Raw genomic sequence first — 19,551 nt, 5'->3', positions numbered from 1 at the left:
ATTCATTAGTAGAGTGATTTGCATAGTGGTAGTTAGAAAAATAAGTAGAGTTTAATGCCTGTAGTTCAAAAGCCATTGTTTAGAAAGCAAAGAATGTGATAAAGGCGATATATGGTGGTCACCTGGAAGGGATGAGAAGGGGTAGGGGATGCCTTTGCCAACAGCTGCAGTGAAGAGAAGCACAAGGAAGAGGAAGGATCCCTACAACAAACTCCACTTGCAATCTCTCCCACCGCCCCAAGTGGCGTAAGTGATGCGGAGCGTGTACTTACTTTTAACTTAGCTGTTTCCATCACTGTTAGTTTACATTCTTCCAGTAACACAATGCAAACTCACAATTAAAATGCAACCCCCCCCCCCCCCCCCCCCCCTTCACTTCTATTTTCAGCAATTTTTGTAAAAATCATCCCATTAATACATAATCAGGTAAATACAGAACGTCCTTTTGCTAGAAAATATCATCCCCCCAAAGCGTTAAGTCCCTACAATAGTGTGGTTGAATTTTTATTCAAGGAGATGAATGAAGCAACAATTTAAAAAAAAAAAGCAAAATGACTGCAAATAATGTAGGTATGCCAAATCTAAAATAACAGTGCAAAACCAAAATAGTTTATTGAAATAAAACAGTTCATTATCAATCCAGCACAGCAGGATCAGTTCAAAACAAAATGTCTAAAGCAAAAGATAAAGGAGAAAAACACACACGGATCCATTTACTTCTTACAATTTACAAAAACGTATTCTGATAAGTATGATGCAGGTTACTTGACAGTATGCTTATCTAAAACAATATGCAACTGAAATGTAATTCAATATTTACAATTATTACTAGTTTTAACATAGAAATATTGTATAAAAATTTTTCTTTAGTAAAATATTGTCTACCAGCACTTATTCACATTAGTACTTTGCCCACTTAAAAGACAGTAAAAAGTTAGCAACCTTTTGTTTTACGTGTTTCACAACAAAAACAGTTCATGTGGCAGAATGAATTAAATTTTTTTTCAATTAAGTTTCAAGCCAACTAAACTTTCTTCACAATTTGCACAACATCTTCATCATGAAGTATATGATCTTTTCCAACCTTCTGAGGTTGATGCTTTACAGATGACCCCCAAACCAACGCACTGAAAAGATAAATTCAAGTACATAATGAACATAGACTAATGGAATGGCTACAGTAAATTAATAAATCTTATTAGCGCTACCAATTTGTGGTGAAGCTAAAAACTAAACTTCAATTATATGTTGGCATGCATTACATTTAAGATTCAGTAAAATAAATGTTAAATGTACTGATACAATTAAAAGAATTTACAAAAGTTGATACAAAAATAAAACAAACAATGTTACGCTCATAGTTAAAACATAACTTATGTAAACACGTATTGAGAAAAAACTTATTAGAATTTCAAACTAAAATGTGCCAAATAAATTATGAAATTGATAAAACTGGGGAGAAAAAAATTTACACATTTAATCTATTGCTTATAGTATTTCAATTAATTATTTATAGTTATGTCTTTATTGACAATCTGAGATGATCAGGAAATGCACATGAATAATGAAAGAATATGCTTTGACACATGCATCAAGAGCTCATATCACACTATGAAAATCTACGTAGTTTTTGTGAAAGAAATGAGGAAGATTGCAGTCAACCAAATAAGTTGGAACAAAGATCATGTGTCAATGATATTAATTAATAGAAGATAGACATGTTTAGCTAACAATTATTGCAAACTAGTTACAGCTAAAGGATTCTGTTAAGTAATAAAAAAGTAATTGGAAATTATGTGAATAGAGGGATAAAACATGCAAAAAAATAGCTTTAAAAATATCTTAAGATCCATTCATTAATGAAATTCAGTAACCCAGCACATGATCCCTACAAAGAGATATCCACATAGGTATGCCTCGGTGAGATTGCTAAGTCTAGAAAGTATATAATAATTATTACAGTATTCTCAAAAGTCATGTTTAGGGGTAGTCAAATTTTGCTAATGAAAAAATTGTGAAATATTAAAAATCACTTGCACATGATGTTTAACACAAAAAATTCTTACTAGGTAGTGATTAGAATTTAATACATTGCATGTTGTTTTAACAAAATCTGCTTTGGTACGAGAAATCAGTAATATTTCACAAAATATGACGGAATCATTATATTTGCAAGAAATTAACTTTTTTCTGAGAGAAAAAAAAGTTTAATCATTCTGAAACATGTACAAAAACCCGGTTTACAATACAGAGCGATACATGTCAGAACTTCAGCCACTCAAGGACAAATTGTAGATGGCGTTGGTACGTTGGTACTAGTTATAAAATACTGAACCTCGAATTAGTGGTACCAAAATGCTCTACGAGTTTATTTAGATGAGTGCACTGTTAACATTAAGTACTTTAACATTTCCAAGCGGATGTAACGTGTATCTCATTGGCATTCTATGATCTTTTCCGATAATGTTTTGCATCGTGATAATAAGTTTACAAAATGACAAAAGTTGTGTGTGTTTTCAAAACAGTATGAAGACAAAGGATTTTATGGGTTAAATAAAGAAAAAAAGCATAATGATGTGCAAGGTTTGCAATGTGCTCATAGATTGGGAAAGAGAAGACACATATGAAAAACATTGTTAATTTCGAGGATTGCATCAGATAAAGAAAGATAAGGCCAGGCATCAGGTTCTGGAACTAAGCGTCATGTTAAGAATACGTTTCTCTTCCCAAGAAAGCTAAGGACGAGAAAACTAAACTAGCTGAAAACCAAAGTTTGGCACTTTTGTTAAAGCGAACATACAACTGCAAAAACTTAACGATCCAACCATAATAAAATGGCTGAATGAATATGTGAAAGGTAGGTGAAATTAAAAGTTTGTAAGAACATGTAACATGTTTTGGAAAAATAAAGCTTTGCATTCCAGTATATATGAATGTAACCTTTCACTGCAGTTTTGGAAGATCTTCCTCATGCACACACCATTACGTACTTCTTACCTGCAGTCTTGGAGGATAGAAGAGGAAGAGAAAGTACAACAGGCAGTTGAGAACCAAAAAGTAGGTGTACTGTGTGACGAAAAGAAAAACATGTCTTTATTGTTTTGTTTAGAGTTCTCTTTGCTACTGGTAACTACAAATTGCTGGTTGTTGTGTGAAAGTGCTCAATAATGCTAATTTGACAGAATTTTTGCAAGCAATAGTGGAGAAGTTAATTACCGTATTTACTCGTGTATAGCGCGCACCACGATTTTTGCAACAAATTCCAAAGAAAAAAAAATTGAAATTTTTTTTCCCATAAATTAATTTTACTAACATTTTGTGGTACCTGATTATTTAAATTGATGTGTGGTGATGCGTCAGGAAAATACTTAAACTCTGCTGTGTAGACGGAAGATAATGAAGCGCTGTATCGTCACAACTGGTACGTGGACGGGAGGAAGGGAGGAAGGCAGGAATGTGACACGGACTAGATGACTCACAGGTAGCAGCTGCGACGAAGCGAAGGAAGTGGGAGGGGGGACTGGTGTCAACATTCTCTCTCTCTCTCTCTTTTATTTTACTAGCTGTAGAGGGGGAGGTCTAAAAATAAACAAGAGACCTGCGAGCTTGCGCGCGCACGTGCGTGCGTGTGTGTGTGTGTGTGAGAGAGAGACCAGGTTGTGTGCGTGCGTGCGTGTGTGTGTGTGAAAGAGAGGCCTTGTTGCTTGTGCGTATGTGTGGGGGGCTGGCCAGAAACGTCACCCGTCACCCGGCAGTAACGACTTCCACTCCTTCCCGCCTCCCCCCCCCCCAAACTTTTTTTTTCCGTGTATAGCGCGCATCCTTATTTTTTTCCTTTACTTGAGGGGAAAAAAGGGCGCGCTATACACGAGTATATACGGTAAAAAATGAAGTGAGTATGAAAATGTTTCCTCGCTTGTATCAGATTTTGCAAAATATATGAACAAGTGCACAGAATTGTTGAAAGTGTGTGAGATATGTACATTAAGTGCTGAGCGCACAATCTAATTTTGATGGGAATGTCTGGTCTATAGAATTAACCATGCTTTACAATTGTTTTAATTTGGCAGCATAAAAAGTGTAATGTTACATATAATCTACAATAAATAACAGAAATAAATGTTTTGAAGTGTGACTGCAAAAGCAGAAAAAAGGTAAAAATATCCCAATAGTATCTCCCTCCTCGCAGCATTGCTCATTTCAGAAAGTAACTGCTATAGAGATTAAAAAAGAAGCCTGGATTTAAAATTCTTTTTAATAATACGTAGGTCTGTAGTCACTATTAAAATAGTTTTATCTTGGAATAAATGTTAAAACTTACGACAATAAACACATTAATACTTACTATTTGAACTCCTTTGCGATTGAACGATGAAGTTTGTTGCAGAAATCTTCAACTGAAACTCTATCTGAATGTAGAACCACTGGCGACTGATAATCTGGTAGCTGTCCTTTTGGTTTAGTATAGCTAAAAATCACATAAATGAGTAAGGCAATTAAGCTGTGACTGAGTATTCAAATCAACAAAATATACGACCTACTTAGTAAAATCTCATTACAACTTATGCAAGCTACTCCATTCTACTTTCAAATAATAATTACATAATTTTAAACAACGGTTCAAAGTATGAGAAATGTGAATACTTCGGCAAAGAGAAACTATAACTCTGTATGTGATTTATGAATTATGAATAGTTGTTTATCAGACATTTAATATAGAAATACATTGGTATGTAATATAGGTAGATAGATGTTTAATTTGCAGTATAATCGGTAATAACTATTCTACGTGACAATTACGTGCATTACTTACATTCGAATCAGCTTCAGATACTCCCACATTTTTTCTAAAAGGTCATCAAAATTCCATTTGTGATGAGCAGAAATTGGAACACAATGTGGAATTTTATAAATAATGTCTAGTTCTTCTATGCTTATCTGATCTGCAACCAATTAAACACCATGGGTAAAAAAACGAAAACATGTAGCAATGATAACTTTCAGCATAACACAAAATGGAAAGAGCCACCTGTTTCCTTTAAAGGTGAAAATTGTATTCAATAAATAAATAAATGACAGAGGTAATGATGTAGAACAATTGACCATTTAAATTATGACAAATAGTCATAAATAAATAATGTAAAGCTGAATTTTAATACAGTGCTACTGTTAGCCTTGATAAACATGTCAGAACTTTCTCGTGTTTGCATCCTTCATTTTTTTTTAAGCCCTTGGAAGTTTTAATGGCCTACCAGTTACACTATTTCATACTTTCTAATTCTGTGGAATTACAAATACCTAGTTGTTGATCTTGGATTGGTTTCAAATGTAAGAGGAGACTAATAAAAACTTGTATTCAATCCATAGAAAAAAAATAATTTCACAGTTAAATTAATAAAAACTCACAAAAAAACAAAAATATTTGTTGAATACAGAAAGAAAAAAAAAAAGGCTCAGCTACTCTTAATTAACATTACACAAAAAATTTTTCAAACATATTTTGTTGTCGGTTTTATGCCATTTCAAAGACATCTAATTGTTCTGTTCAATTGCTAGTTATAAATCTGTAGCTAAATAACAGGTCACAAGCATCAGTATCACTTTTTAACAAAACTGTTATTTCCGCCCGCCTACACAAACATTTCGTCGCAAGTGCCACATACACAAACTTATTCTTGAGGCTTAGTAACAGCCATAATTTATTTGTCTATGATCTGAGTGCAGGTTTTCTTTAGATAGTAGCCACAATGTCTTAAATGATTCTTTTCTGTGCTAGACAAACATTGCAGTTAATTTATTGTGCAAGTAAACTTTTTTTATTTCTCACTCAAATAAATAATAGTAAAAGTTTTATCTAGAAATTTGTTATAGCTATTTTAAGGCATACAAAATACTATGTTAAAATGTCTTCCGAGATTTTTGTTTTGGTGTGACTGATGTTAAATAATGATAGCAGCCATTAAAACTTTTAACTTCTGACAGACCATTAAAAATGTATTACACAAACTAGATATCAATTTTATAACAAACCATTATTATTATTCTTACCAAAATGCTAACGTATCAATAACCATAAGATTCTATTTAATAAGTATCATCCTCTCCCCCTTGTGCTGGAAATTAGGAACTGACACCCTTTTTTTAAATTTTTACTATAATTTTAATTTAATTTTGGAATTTTTTTTTAAATTTATCTGGTTGCTATAGGGGGGATTTACTCTTTGCTAGGCCGGTGTACTCTACGTAGTTAAACTTTGTGCCAGTGGTCTGAAGCACCTTTCTCAAGGACCTATCTGATATTTTGCTAGTCTAATGTGGACGTGGGCAGCCCGGTTCAAATTTCTCTTGCCTGCAGTCACGTCCCGGGTTTGTAATATTAATTCCCTGCATGACCAAAATGGCATAGAGCAGCTTGTGGGCTGCCAGCTGCTACTTCTTAGAGTCCCGCTGAGAATAGAGAGTCTCGTCACGAACGGGTCTCCAGTGGACCTCCGTTCCCAGCTTAGTGGCGTTTTTCTGTCCACCCCCCCCCCCCCCCCCCCCCACCTTAGTTCTGAGAAATCAAGCCAGGAGCAGTGACCTGACGTGAACCTAGCCAAGACGATGGCCTGCTTCAAGGACATTCTCCCTGGTCCTACAGAGACCTCCACGACATCTAGCGGCAGAAAAAGCGACTTCGGGCTCGGTGGGCAGCGAGCAGAGACTACGCCAGTGACACCTAGCAGCGGTTCAGTTCACCGCCTCAGTTAGTTCCCCTTTACGCCGCTAGAAAGCAGCGCCGCGGCACCATAAGGCCCTATGCTTCTAGTCGCGTCCTGTTAAAGTCGATTCTTTGTAGCTTCCTGTTACCGCCGGTAGAGAGTGCGCATGTCGTGTTGTTGTCACGACCACCTCGGACTCCTTCGGAAATTTTCGGCTTAGAACCGAACCTTCCCCCTCCTTCTCCCTAGGGGCTTTAGCGCCCGTTTTAATTAGGAGCGTGGTCCTCCACGAGGTGACTCTGACATTGGCTACTAACCGCGCAGCAGTTCGGGCGAAACTTCCCTCCGTCTCTTGTCGCGGCTACGACGGAAACGACTTCTATTAGGAGATGTAGTCAGTTGCTTTAAGGGATGTGATCCCATTTGTACAGTAGCCAGTCAGTAGAAGTAATTAGTACAAGTCATGTTTAGATAAATTTTAATTTTTTTTTATTTTACAAAAAATTTGGTTTCTTCAGTGTCATCCGCGGTATCTCGGTGCGCGCCATCCTGATGTCGGCGCGAGACACCTCGGGAGCCCTGATTCCACACCCTGTTTGGTGAGTAATCCAGCTTTTTTTTCCTCCCCAAATTCCTGTTTGTTGGCCTTTCATGCCGACTGTGTATGACTGTCTGGAAGCAGGTCTAATTCGTTTTGAATTTGACCTGTGTTTCAGACAGGGTCGAAGTGCTGGGGAGACAAATTGCTCCCAGCTCGTGGTCCTGGACCTCGAACTCCGAGTCACGTTAGAAGAGATCTTTCCCGACCCGACGTCTTACCGTGAAGACCTGGGTGATAATGTAAAATAAACATCTCCCCCCTTTCTATCTACGAACTACATTAAAAGAATCAGTATCCTACCAGCGAGCAGTGATTTAAGAACTTAATCCTCAAGAACATATAGAATCAAGGAAACTTATTATCTATGTAATCATTGGTGTGATACTTCAAGTTTTTAAATTTTTGTTTATGTAATCTTTCCTTTGTTAAAGTTTAATATGTGTTGTTTTAAATAATTTCGGGGCGCCCCCATATTTTTTTTTACATGCTAAGATCTTGATTGTGATATCAGAATAATGCGAAAACAAAACTTCTTCATAATAAACCAGGGACACCTATAGACCAAACTACTTATGTAGTGTATTTATTTATCACATACCTTCTTCTATTTAATGATCCACGAACTCCCAAGTTGCTAGTGTGCAGGGAGTGTAAATTTTGTGTTGTTCACCGCCTCGTGCCTCCTCTGGTAATTAACTTTAATTTTCTTAATATTGTGCCCAGCAGTTTCCAAGGCCTTTTTATTAAATTAAAATGATATAATTTTAGGGCACGAGGGGCGTTTCACCCTTACCAATTTTTGATATGATGATAACCATTAGAATACAAAAATATGTACCTGTTAAAAGATATTTCTCACTTAAGGTATTAAGAAATTTAGATTTATTAATAGAGAAATTTTATTAAAAGGGTAAAATTATATCTATATTTGGAAGTCCAGTGCTAAATCTTATTTAACTTATCATGTAGAATATTTTCTTAAGTGTTTTTACTGTACTTGCCAGAATCATTGAGTATTGCGAATCTAATTAAGGGTTGGCTCATAATTATCTATAAAAAAATGTACTACAATTATTAGACCGATCCTTACCAAAAGTAATACGGTAACTTAATAACAATAAAAGCATAACTAGCAATCAGTAAAACATAAACCAATCACTGAAAAAAACTGTCTTGAACATATGTGAAGTCATTCCTATAGAAAAATTTTAAATATGACAACCCAAAATACACAATTTGAAATTGTGAAACATTCTTTACAAAATGTAAAAAATCTTCAGTTATCAATAAGGCATTAAAATAGAAAAATCAAATTTATTCATAAAATATTTTGACTTAACTGTACACAAATGCAATTCCTTTTCATATGATATAGCAACTAAAAAACACAAAATAGGGCAATAATGAAACATTCGCCATCTTAGTATTTATTCAACTTACCAATCTTGTTGAGGAGGTATATGCAGGGTACATAGATACGATTTCCTTCAATGACATCAATTAGGTCGTCGCTTGTAGCATCGTACCTTAGTGTGATGTCAGCATTGTGGATGCGATACTCGGAAAGAATACTCTTAGTAGTGTCCAAATCCAATTCAGTCTGTGGGACCTACATAAAATACTGATATATTACTCAAACTCTCTAAACTAAGTTAAATGTTAAATGTAAAGGTAAAATTATGGTACAAATGATTATATATTTATTATATTTCATTGAAGCACATGTCTTGCAGTACAACTGATGATATCTCAGTCAAAAGTTTGTAATGTGGTAGGCAGAAGCTTTGCCAAGGGCAACAGTAGTTGATGCACAAAAGAATTCATTAGCACAGCAGAAAACTATATGATGGTGGAACATTTCTGAAGAAACCCAAGGATTTAAACATCACACGACAAATCTTTGTAACAGAGAAAAATATCTAGGATTGAAAGAAAGGTTCAATGATAAAATGAAGGGAACTCATCAAATAGGTTAATTTTATAGATGGTATAACGAACCAGGTTACTGTTTTCCCCACTTGCTACACATTTTAATTAACAAGTTATTATGTTGTCTCATGTTCAGTACTATGTTAGGTTTCCTGGCATGATTCAAATAACAGCTGTTTATTCTTTTTAAGAAGTATTCTTGTGTTTGCCATATTTTTATGATTATAATTTACATTGAGGAATCTGAAAATGTACTCAAACTAAAGATTTCTTGGTTTAAGTCTAATAAATTAACTTTAAATTTTGATAAAACAAATTTTGTTAACTTCATAACAAGAAACCAAATGTATGAAGATATTAATATTTCTTGTTTAAATAAAAATCTACATCAGTCTCATTATGCGAAATTTCTGGGATTAATAATTGATGAAAAAATAAATTGGAAAAAGAACATAGAGGTATTATGTAATAAACTAACATCTGCATGTTTTGCTCTTCGCTGTATGGTTGGGAAAGTTGATGTTGAGGTTATGAAATTAATGTACTTCGGGTATTTTCACTCACTAATGCAATATGGTATAATTTCATGGGGAAATAGCTCGGAAGCTATTAAAGTCTTTATAATACAAAAAAAAGCCATAAGGATTATTTGTAATAGCAAGCAAAGAGATTCATGCAAACCACTTTTTAATAAACTATGTATTCTCCCATTGCCAAGTCAATATATCTTTTCAGTTTTAGTGTTTTTAAATAAAAATCTGAATATTTTTAAGCCAAATTCAGCAATACATCCATACGAAACTAAAAAATGTGATGACTTGCATATAACTCGGGCAAGTACTACTTTACATCAGAAAGGCATATATAATACTGCTTTGAAGTTATTTAATAATCTTCCATTAACTTTAAAACTATGTAAAAGTAAAAGTAAAAATTTTAAATATAAATTAAAAGAATATCTTATCTCAAAAACATTTTATTCTGTTGATGAATTTTTAAATTGTATTGATAATCATAACTTGTGTGTTAACATCTGAATTGTATATATGTAGATATATATATGTATATATATATATATATATATATATATATATATATATATATATATATATATATATATATATATATATATATATATAATAGTTATGTTATGTGTATATTTGTGTGTTTATGTATAAAATATCTTTGTGTACGGACACCTTAATATTATATGTGTACAATACATGTATGCTCTATCCCTTTAATTGTGATATGTGTATATAATCATGATATTGTTTATAACTTTTATCTTACTATGTTATGGATTTTTTTATTTTATTTTTTATTTTGTATTGTATTGTATATACTGACATGTTCTACACCATTGAGCATTTGCTCATTCATGGTCGACGGAACGTAACTATAAATAAATAAAATAAAAATAAAATTGTTTCATGCATTTTAAGTTGTTCTGATGATCTACTTACTTTATGGTGAATAATCCTCTAAATAATTTTTACATACGTACTTGTTTATTTGTGTGGTTATGTTTATGTGTGCTTGTATTTTTTTTTAAATTTATAAATAAGCATTACTATAATTTTTTTTGCCATGGTTCTTTATTTGAATGAGCAGGTACAATAGTTTGCCAGGTGTGTAATAATTAGAAAGAAGGACAGAGTTTGGTAGCAACGAGAAAGGACTCTGAGTTAATCGGAGTGCTCTTGCCACGTGCCATGATTGGCTGATATTTTTCCATGTATTTTTAGGAATGGTTATAAACTATACCACCAGACTTTGTGATTTATTCTTGTAATTTTTGCTGGAGATGTGTCATTGCAAGAGTCAGGAAATTTGTATAATGCTATGTTTTTGTGACTGCTGTGCTGTGATTGGGTGATGAAGCCATCCATTTCCTTCAGATGGTATGCGGAATTAAGAGGTCATGTGTCGGGTGGTGGCTGAATAGTTATGTATTAATGGTTGAAGAGAGAATTTTGCAACTGTGATCCAGGCGCTATCAGATAATCTACATTTTTTCGTGTTTTGGTATTTTTAACTAGATTTTTTTGACCACAGTCATCAGTATTAGCCCAAACAAGTATTGAGTAAACTTCGTCATTTGTTCCGATGACTGAGCTCTTCAGCTTGTACCATGAGTTCATTGTGCAACCATGGGGTTTACTTGCGAATTATATTTTAATATAAAACCTTCAGTACCTGCAAACAATAAATCAACTTGTTTGTTTTGGAGTCAGCAAAGAGGTTATGTGCGACTTCTTTTAGATTTCACATGAATTTGTTCTTGCATCAGAAAATGGCGGCCATGATAACTGGAGAGTTTTCGTGATACAATAATAAAGAACTGTCAATATCAATTTGTGTCCGAGAGACGTTATTTCAGCAACCAATCATCGACAGTACCATTTCTTTTGGTACCTAAATCATTTTCAGCACCCAACTTATTTATTCAAGTGTTGATGGATGTACACCCTGGACCGAATTTTGAGCCAGCTGGCAGGTTTGGAATGTTATGATTAGATATCACTGTATATTCCTTAAGAATATACAGAGCTTTGAATTAATGTTAAGTGTGCACCAGAACAACTATACTGTCTACCGATTCCGATATTTTAGAAGTCCAAGGCAGTTCAGAGAAAGTTAAATTCATGTAGATTACTTCAACATGAATTTGAACTGAATGAAACACAGCTAGATACGCACAAAAGGTTCCCAAAAATAAAAATAAAAGAATTATTTACACACAGCATGAGAATCCACTTACCATGGTCTGCAGATTAACTCCACCTTTGTCTTTCTTGCGGAACACAATGTTGGGCGGCTGCTTGTTCAGCCGCAAGCCAAACCCCTCCAGCTCGTGCTCTATCAGCTTCTTGTGCTGGAGGGGCTTCAGGACATCCAGAACAATGAAGATGAGGCTGCAAGTACGAGCCACTGCTATGACCTGCCGGCCTCTGCCCTTCCCGTCCTTGGCCCCTTCAATGATGCCAGGCAGGTCCAGAAGCTGAAACAAGCGCAGTTTCTCCACCACTACCGTCGCGATGTACAGTCTGCGACATCCGAGCCCATCAATTCATGGACTCCCCTGGATTGCAGTAATAAATATTGGTGACTTCTTTACATTTTCATGTCTTTTCAAAACTACACCATAATGACGCTAATGTAGCAAAAATCTGCCAACCTTCCACAAATAATTTTTGTTTTCTACAATCTTATTTTATAATTTGTCAACTCTCATTGAAAACCTGTAATACCTTAAGCAATTTTGAAGTTTTAATCAACAGCAGCATGTTTTAGTGATTGAAACAGAAACAGCTTCAATTCTCAACTTTTAAGTGTATTGTGGCATATTCTACAACCTGTGATCTTTTGGGGACGTGAGTATTTTTAGTGGCGTATTAGATACCGTTTAAAAGGACATTAAAATATTTTTGCTTCATGTGACTGAACCACCACGAATTAAAAAAAAAGTTGTATAATTACTTGTATTTTGGCTCCTTTGTACTTGATGCAGCCTGGCACAGTGGTTAGTGTTGTGAACTCATACGCTGCTACTTCAGAATACACGCCCGCCAGTTTGCTCAAGAGAGTGGATTTGCCGACTGATGGAAACCCTGTATGGAACAGAAGAGTGAACAAATTACAAGATTAAAGTAATTAAGATATTTTATAAGAAGTTTAAAAACCAGCTTTAACCAAAACAGTTAGCAAAAATAACCACTGAAAAGTTACTAGCAACTTAATAGGCTACAAAATATGTTTCAACGACTTCGAAAAGAAAACAGTAAAAATTAATTACGATTTGAAAAAAATATTTAAAATATATTTTCTTTTCCTAATGGTAAAGTAAAAACCTAAAATTGTTTGAAAAATTTTCACAGGTGTGCTAATCCTGTACTAGTGCATAATTAGACACAATAAGGGCGGAACACAATTTTGATCCCGGCTGTAATGTACCGACATTAAACATTCCTGTCATTTGAAAACCGCCTCAGCTACAACATATTCCTAAGGACATCTGGAGAATCACAGGATCATGTTGCAGCTAGTATAAAGTAAACATTAGGGTGGTAACAAAATCAGGTCCATCTCCCATAGAAAACAAACAGTCGCTGCCATGCTAACAAAGCACATGGTGACTGCCGTATCACTGCAAAAGGTACCTACTATAACCTATACACGGTAATACCTAATAAATAATAAAAAAAATAATAATTTTGAAACAATTTTTTACCGTAGAGGAAAATCTGTGGTCTTCAAAAAAACAACATTTGTTATTTTATACTTTTTTTTTTTTTTTTTTTTGGAAAAATTGTGACCCTTACAAGTTACTAATTTTATAACTGAATCATCAAGATGTCTACTGGACCTATGTAAAAAATATTAGGTTTTATTTGAAGGTACGGCAGTAAAAAGTAATTTTCTTGGCTTCAAAAACAGGAAAAAATTTTCTTTTTAACTTGTGGTTAAATCTGACCTAAACTTTTGTTAACTATCAAGGAGCAAAGAAAGAATTAAATAGAAGAAATACCATTACTAGTCTTACATACCCACAAATCCAATCCTAGCATCACCAGTTTTTGCTACATCAAACCCCTCCCCAGGGCCTCCACCACCTCCTTTTGGGGTTATCAGCTCCCGCCTTAACTTGGCCAACCGAGCTTTTAACAAACCAAGGTGGCCCGCTGTTGCTTTGTTCTTTTGAGTCCGCGCCATCTGTAAAACATAATGTCTTATAGAACCATAAACATTGCAAAAATGATTTTTAAGATAAATTGGGAAAATAATTTCACATATTGAAGTTTAAATAATGAGCATGATCAAGTTAGCAAGAAAGTGAATTTAGGGTTAAAATGCAGCAGTTAGATGAGTGTGACCTTACTCTGCAAAGCTGAGTGGCATAACTTAACGACCGAAAAAAAGGGTTGGGAGAGGAAAGAAAGTCAGGAATTTATAAGGCAATCTTAAGAGATGATCAAGAAAATTAACGGCACCCAAAATACACTTTTAGGAATAACTTGTACGTTTTATTACAAAAGTTTACAAATACCCAATCAACATAACCTAGCATAACGACATTCCCTGAACATAAATCTTCAGATAACTCAATGTTCCCAAAATTATTATGAATTGTTCTTTTCATTTTTACAATATGCTGACGAACATAAAACCTCCGTGTCAAATTGTAAAACGCGGCGTGGTGCGCGCATACACCATACGGACGGAAACTCAGGAAACTCACCTCGGATTCAATTGCAGCTATTTTATCAAGTATTGTACTCATATTTGATGTGATGTACACTATCAGTTAAGACTAAACGAAGTCAAATAATATTTATTATTGAACACTTTCCAAATATTCTTCGTTGCTTTATTTTCTTGCCACTGTTTTTTTTTGCACTTGCAATTTTTTTGTCCCGGTCACAGTGCAACAAACGTTGCACTGAAAAAATTTAATTCCTTTTCGAAATTAAAAAGTCCCTATTACATTTTCGTGAGGGTAAATTCCTTTTTATTAATACTATAACTAGTGGAGATCGATAAAGGCTTGAATGTTTAAATATGTAGCGGCAATTTGGGACCCATACATAGGAATAGAAATTATAGAACTGGAAAGGGTGCAACATAGAGCGGCTATGGGCCATGGGCCATGGGTATGTAGAGGAAGCAAGGGGCGAAGGGTGAGATGCATAGGCCATGTGTGATGATGAAGGAGCTGGGGTGGGACACACTACACAGAAGGAGGAAAATAGAGAGATTGGTGAAGTTTTTTTAGGGGTGACAACGGACCAGGGGGGTTGGGGGACGCTGGAAGTCAGGTTGAACAAAGGGGCGTAAGAGGGAGGAGGGATCATGGGTGGAAGATTTAGAGAGAGCGGAGAAGAACGGAAAGAGGAAGGCAAGTATTCCTAGTGAGGACAGGGTGGGAGTGGAATAGGATTGAGGGAAATATACAGGAAGTGAGAAGAAGAAAGGACTTGAGGAAGAGGCTTCAGAATTTAGGTGTGTAAGGGGGGCGGAACTCCGTGTGGAAACACGAAACTCCATGTGGAAACCCAATCGAAAGTGTATCAATCAATCAAAATCAACCGATGGCTACCATGGGCATAGCTCCCAGGGGAAAGTGTGCCCCCCCCCCTCTCCCACCTGTAATTAAGAAGCTCCTCAATGAGGAGGCCCACTTGCACTTGCAAAAGCATGATTATGAAATGGGTTTGATGTCAAAACTATGTTTATGGAAACATTTCTATATTTTTTTTTTAAGTTTTCTGCGTATTGCATGCATGTAGGCTAAAATATGGGTCGTATACAACATACAAGTACAGTATTCAGAGATGACATTAGTCGGTTAACCCCACATGCAAAAATCTCGACCCATGTGGTCTCCCTGGACATTTCCGCGAGCCCTCCTTGAGAATCCTTCAGATTTGCGTCCTTGATGGCTACTATTTGTAAACAGGTTGGACAGTGTCCTGTGGAAATACTTCAATTTTTTTTTAGTGCTACTGTCCAAGTCATTCTGTCTGGTAACTACTTAACCTGAACTTTAATTTCACGATTTACCATGGTATTATGGTACCAGCTATAACCCGACTGCACCACAGTCGACTTCAGAGAACACTTACAGGCCATTACGATGCATCACTAGCTCACAGAGCATGTGGGCGGCCTGCTGGATGGTGCGAACGAATGTAGTGCATCACAGTGCAATGTAATGCAACACCACGAAAGGAGAGCACTGCTGAGGTATCGGTGGCCGCTCGGGCGGCAATCAACTAGGGTTGTTGTTTGTTTATTTGGTAATATTACTAACACAGTGAATATAAAATGTTTTTCCAGCATCGGGCATAGCTTAAATTATATCAAATTGTTAACTTAACGCGATTATGGTTGTAACATGACCTTACATACTCCGCAGTACTGTCGATAAGCAAAATTGAAAACTTTTGAATCCGTATAGCCCATTGTGCATACTGACTGTCAAATTATGCTGTGATTCCTTTGAAATATCAAACTGCTGATATACCGATGGTAGGTCAAGAATCGAGAAACATCCATCACTGGATAGTAAGGTGTTAATATCTTCAGAGTCAGACAGTGGATAGTAGGTTTTTTCCAGGAGCAGGTTCAGTGAATCAGTGTATTCTTCACATAACCTCAAACCACCATCACATAGGTACACTAACACTGTAGCCCAGTTCTATTATATCACTAGATAAATGATCCTGTGTGCCACCAACAATTTCATTCTTTATTCTACTTTGCCTTTAAATCATACATAACTGTCCTTGCCTTACAAATCTTGGGCACAGCTTTAGGTTTCATATGTAGGCCTTATGTGGTAATGTGACCCTATATTATACCAACCCTATCCCTGAAAACATCTTCATTTTTCGTTTTATTTACTCAACTGTATTTACTGCCTATCTGAACGACTTATATTTGCTGTGAATATGGACTGCCAGTTTAATTTAAATTGTTCTTACCAACTATGGCCAGTTGAATCAGGTATATCCTGACTGAGCTGCTTGAAAACAATTACTGACAGCTTAATAGAATGCTTATTGTGACTTACACTTTCTATCACTTAACATAAAATAGATAGAATTTTACCCCTAAGTGTATTCTGCTGGTTTGCAACTGGTTTAAATCCTAAGGTCTGTAAATGCTACCGGGAGTCTTCTGCAACACAGTAACTGCAGCACATGTGTCGAGCTCTATATTCAATGATGAGTGACCCTCATTATTCAGTAGTACTTAATATAAACATGAAATTTGTTGAAAGTTCTTGGGTTGCTCATAATGTTAGCATGGAACGATTACTCACCCCTCGGCATTTCTGGGGCATCTTTTTCACTGTTGAACCGAGAAACTAATTTGGATTTTACCTTATCGAACTTCTTGGGCTTGTCGTATTTTGATCCTTGTTGGTCCTGCCTTTTGTGGAGAACTGCTTGGCCAGCTGTCCCCAGCTGGAACAGTTGTGACAAATAATGCCATTCGAATGGACGAGTCGGCAAAATGGGAACCTTGGCCACAACAGAAACTTTCCAAATACCTAATTATCATCTCCCATCACTCTTCACGTGCCGGGGAAGTTAATTCCAGATATTTCGGTTGTTTTGTGTACAGATTTGAATGCAGTCTTCTGCCAATTAGCTTTCCAATTTTTAACAGCTAATTCTGTTTCAAAGGCAGGATTTTCTGATAATAATCTCTGACATACTGATTCTTCTGCTTTTCCCACCACTAGTTACAAGTTGTGGCCAGATGCTTAATCACTAGCTACAGCATGTTTAGGTACGCCTCATTGCCTATGTGTTTTTTTTGTACTGTAAAAAGCTTAGCGTTTGGCTATAACAATCTCCATTGTTTGTAATAAAATGTACTTATGAAATGTAATGTAATGTACTAACACTTAAATCAACTTATGAAATGTTACTCATCTGCCTCATCTGGTGACTCTATCAGTCAGACCTGCAAGCTCAAAATTATTTGTTTCAAAGTGATTTTTATTTGATTTTAAATTAATAAATAATCTTTTCTTTATAAAAAATTAATAAGTGCAGAATTACTAAATGTAGTTCATTGTATACGCTTTGAACTAAATGACCATTACTGGGACAATGTGAGTAAATACGAGTACACTATTACTACATCTCTATTCGTCATTGCTTTCTATGTTTTTTAAAAGTGGAAAAACATTTACGAAAATAATTTTTTGAATTGGCTCGGTTTCTGGATACATTAGAATTCTGGTACTTATATTTCTGAGTGGATTCAGTGAGTTGGTTGATAAACATTACATATAGTTTTTTTTAAGTCTTCCACTTTTTCTCTTTTTATTATTTTAGTGTTTTACCGTTTAGTCATTTTCCGCATCTAGTTTCATTTTGCCTGATGCATTATTCAGGTCAGCCGGTTTAACTGGAACATTTCCCATACTAAATTCGCTATCCAAGCCCCTAATGCAATTTTGTCCTTATTTCACTTTCCCCAGTTCAAGGGATGGATTGAACCAAGATGTAGATATCCTTTTCCGCAAAGGCGCTTGGCAGGGAGCCACTGGAAACGAAAGCAAAGCCTGGAATGTTTGTCATTGGAAAAACCTTAAATCATGCAACACCCAAGAGGTTTTCATTTCCATTGCACTCGGCGCAACTTCGCTGTCGCGTGCCATAAATTTCCTTTACATGGCAATAACATCGGTTTCTCCAGAGGCAGTGGGTCTGGTTTTCTTCGGACTCCCCGCTTCATGGAGAAAAGCACCGTAAATGTAGATGAAATGTTATTTACTAGCTGCGATTTTTAGCAAAAACGTTCCCCCCCCCCCCCCCCCCCCTAAATTTAAACACTATAATACAGACAACGGCACTTCGGAGTGTAACCTTTATGTGTTTGTAACTTATGTAAAAGTTAGAAAATGCATAATATGTAATTGGTAGTCCATTTTCGGTATTCTCCGATTTGTTTCTGCCGTGTTACCCATCCAATGTACTCAACAAAATTTAGACTACTGCAGAGTTATTTTATTTCCATAGAAATATTTATATATAAGGCGGAAATTAAAAAAAAATTCCCGAAATCACTCGTATTTACACGGATGCTAGTACGTTAAAACCCATTCTAAAGAAAAAAAAGGATAAACAAATAAAAACAACAGAATCAAACATTATAAGTCCAAAAGTAACCAAGAGCTTGCTTTATGTATTCATATACTCCAAGTATTACAAAGAGTGAGCAGTCATAATAATAAACCCAATCCATGAAATATTAGGACGTTGATATCAACCTGTGTTTGTAATTACCTGGTTGTTCATCTGAGAACAATGTACTTTCTTTTTTTTTTTTTTTTTACATAAATGCACATACATTGTAGTCAGCAAAACCATTTTTAAAGAAACATAACATGAGAAAAAAACATAAGTTATAAGTTATAGCAAGAGCGCCATTAGGCTGTAAGAAGATGCCGGAAACACTGATGTTCAAACCAAGCAAGAGTTCGTTACACACTCCAACCTGTCCAATGAAACCCGCTTGGGATGGAGGAAGGCTAGGACCGATAAGCAGTTTCGTTTCCGGATGAAGTTTTTAAACTACATTTTTATAAGATTTAAAATGGCTAAAATGCGTGTTTTCAGAGTAATATTTAGGCTTAAGATATTCGGTACAGATTCTTGAAAGCACTTAAAGGACTTGCATTACACCTCTATCTTCATTTCTCGGCCATATAATGTTACGGTCACCGCTCAAACCTCATAGTTGCCCTCTGCATGACGAGAAGACTGCGCGCCAGTTCACAGCCTCGCGCTTAGAGGC

General features: G+C 35.6%; 1 protein-coding gene across 1 annotated transcript; it reads right to left on the bottom strand.

Annotated features, from left to right (window-relative positions):
• Positions 1–587: 587 nt before the first annotated feature.
• On the bottom strand, positions 588–14,664 carry LOC134532961 (GTP-binding protein 128up). The gene is made up of 8 exons (XM_063370046.1): positions 14,474–14,664; positions 13,782–13,947; positions 12,715–12,845; positions 11,996–12,235; positions 8,743–8,911; positions 4,814–4,943; positions 4,346–4,468; positions 588–1,127 (listed from the first exon to the last, which is right to left on the bottom strand). The coding sequence occupies exons 1-8, from the start codon at positions 14,513–14,515 to the stop codon at positions 1,025–1,027; spliced, it is 1,104 nt and encodes a 367-aa protein (XP_063226116.1). The 5' UTR covers positions 14,516–14,664; the 3' UTR covers positions 588–1,024.
• Between the last annotated feature and the right edge of the window lie 4,887 nt (positions 14,665–19,551).

This window comes from Bacillus rossius, chromosome 6, assembly GCF_032445375.1.
Source record: "Bacillus rossius redtenbacheri isolate Brsri chromosome 6, Brsri_v3, whole genome shotgun sequence".
NCBI classification, from domain to species: Eukaryota; Metazoa; Arthropoda; class Insecta; order Phasmatodea; family Bacillidae; genus Bacillus; species Bacillus rossius.
This window is presented reverse-complemented; position numbering and strand designations above follow the sequence as displayed.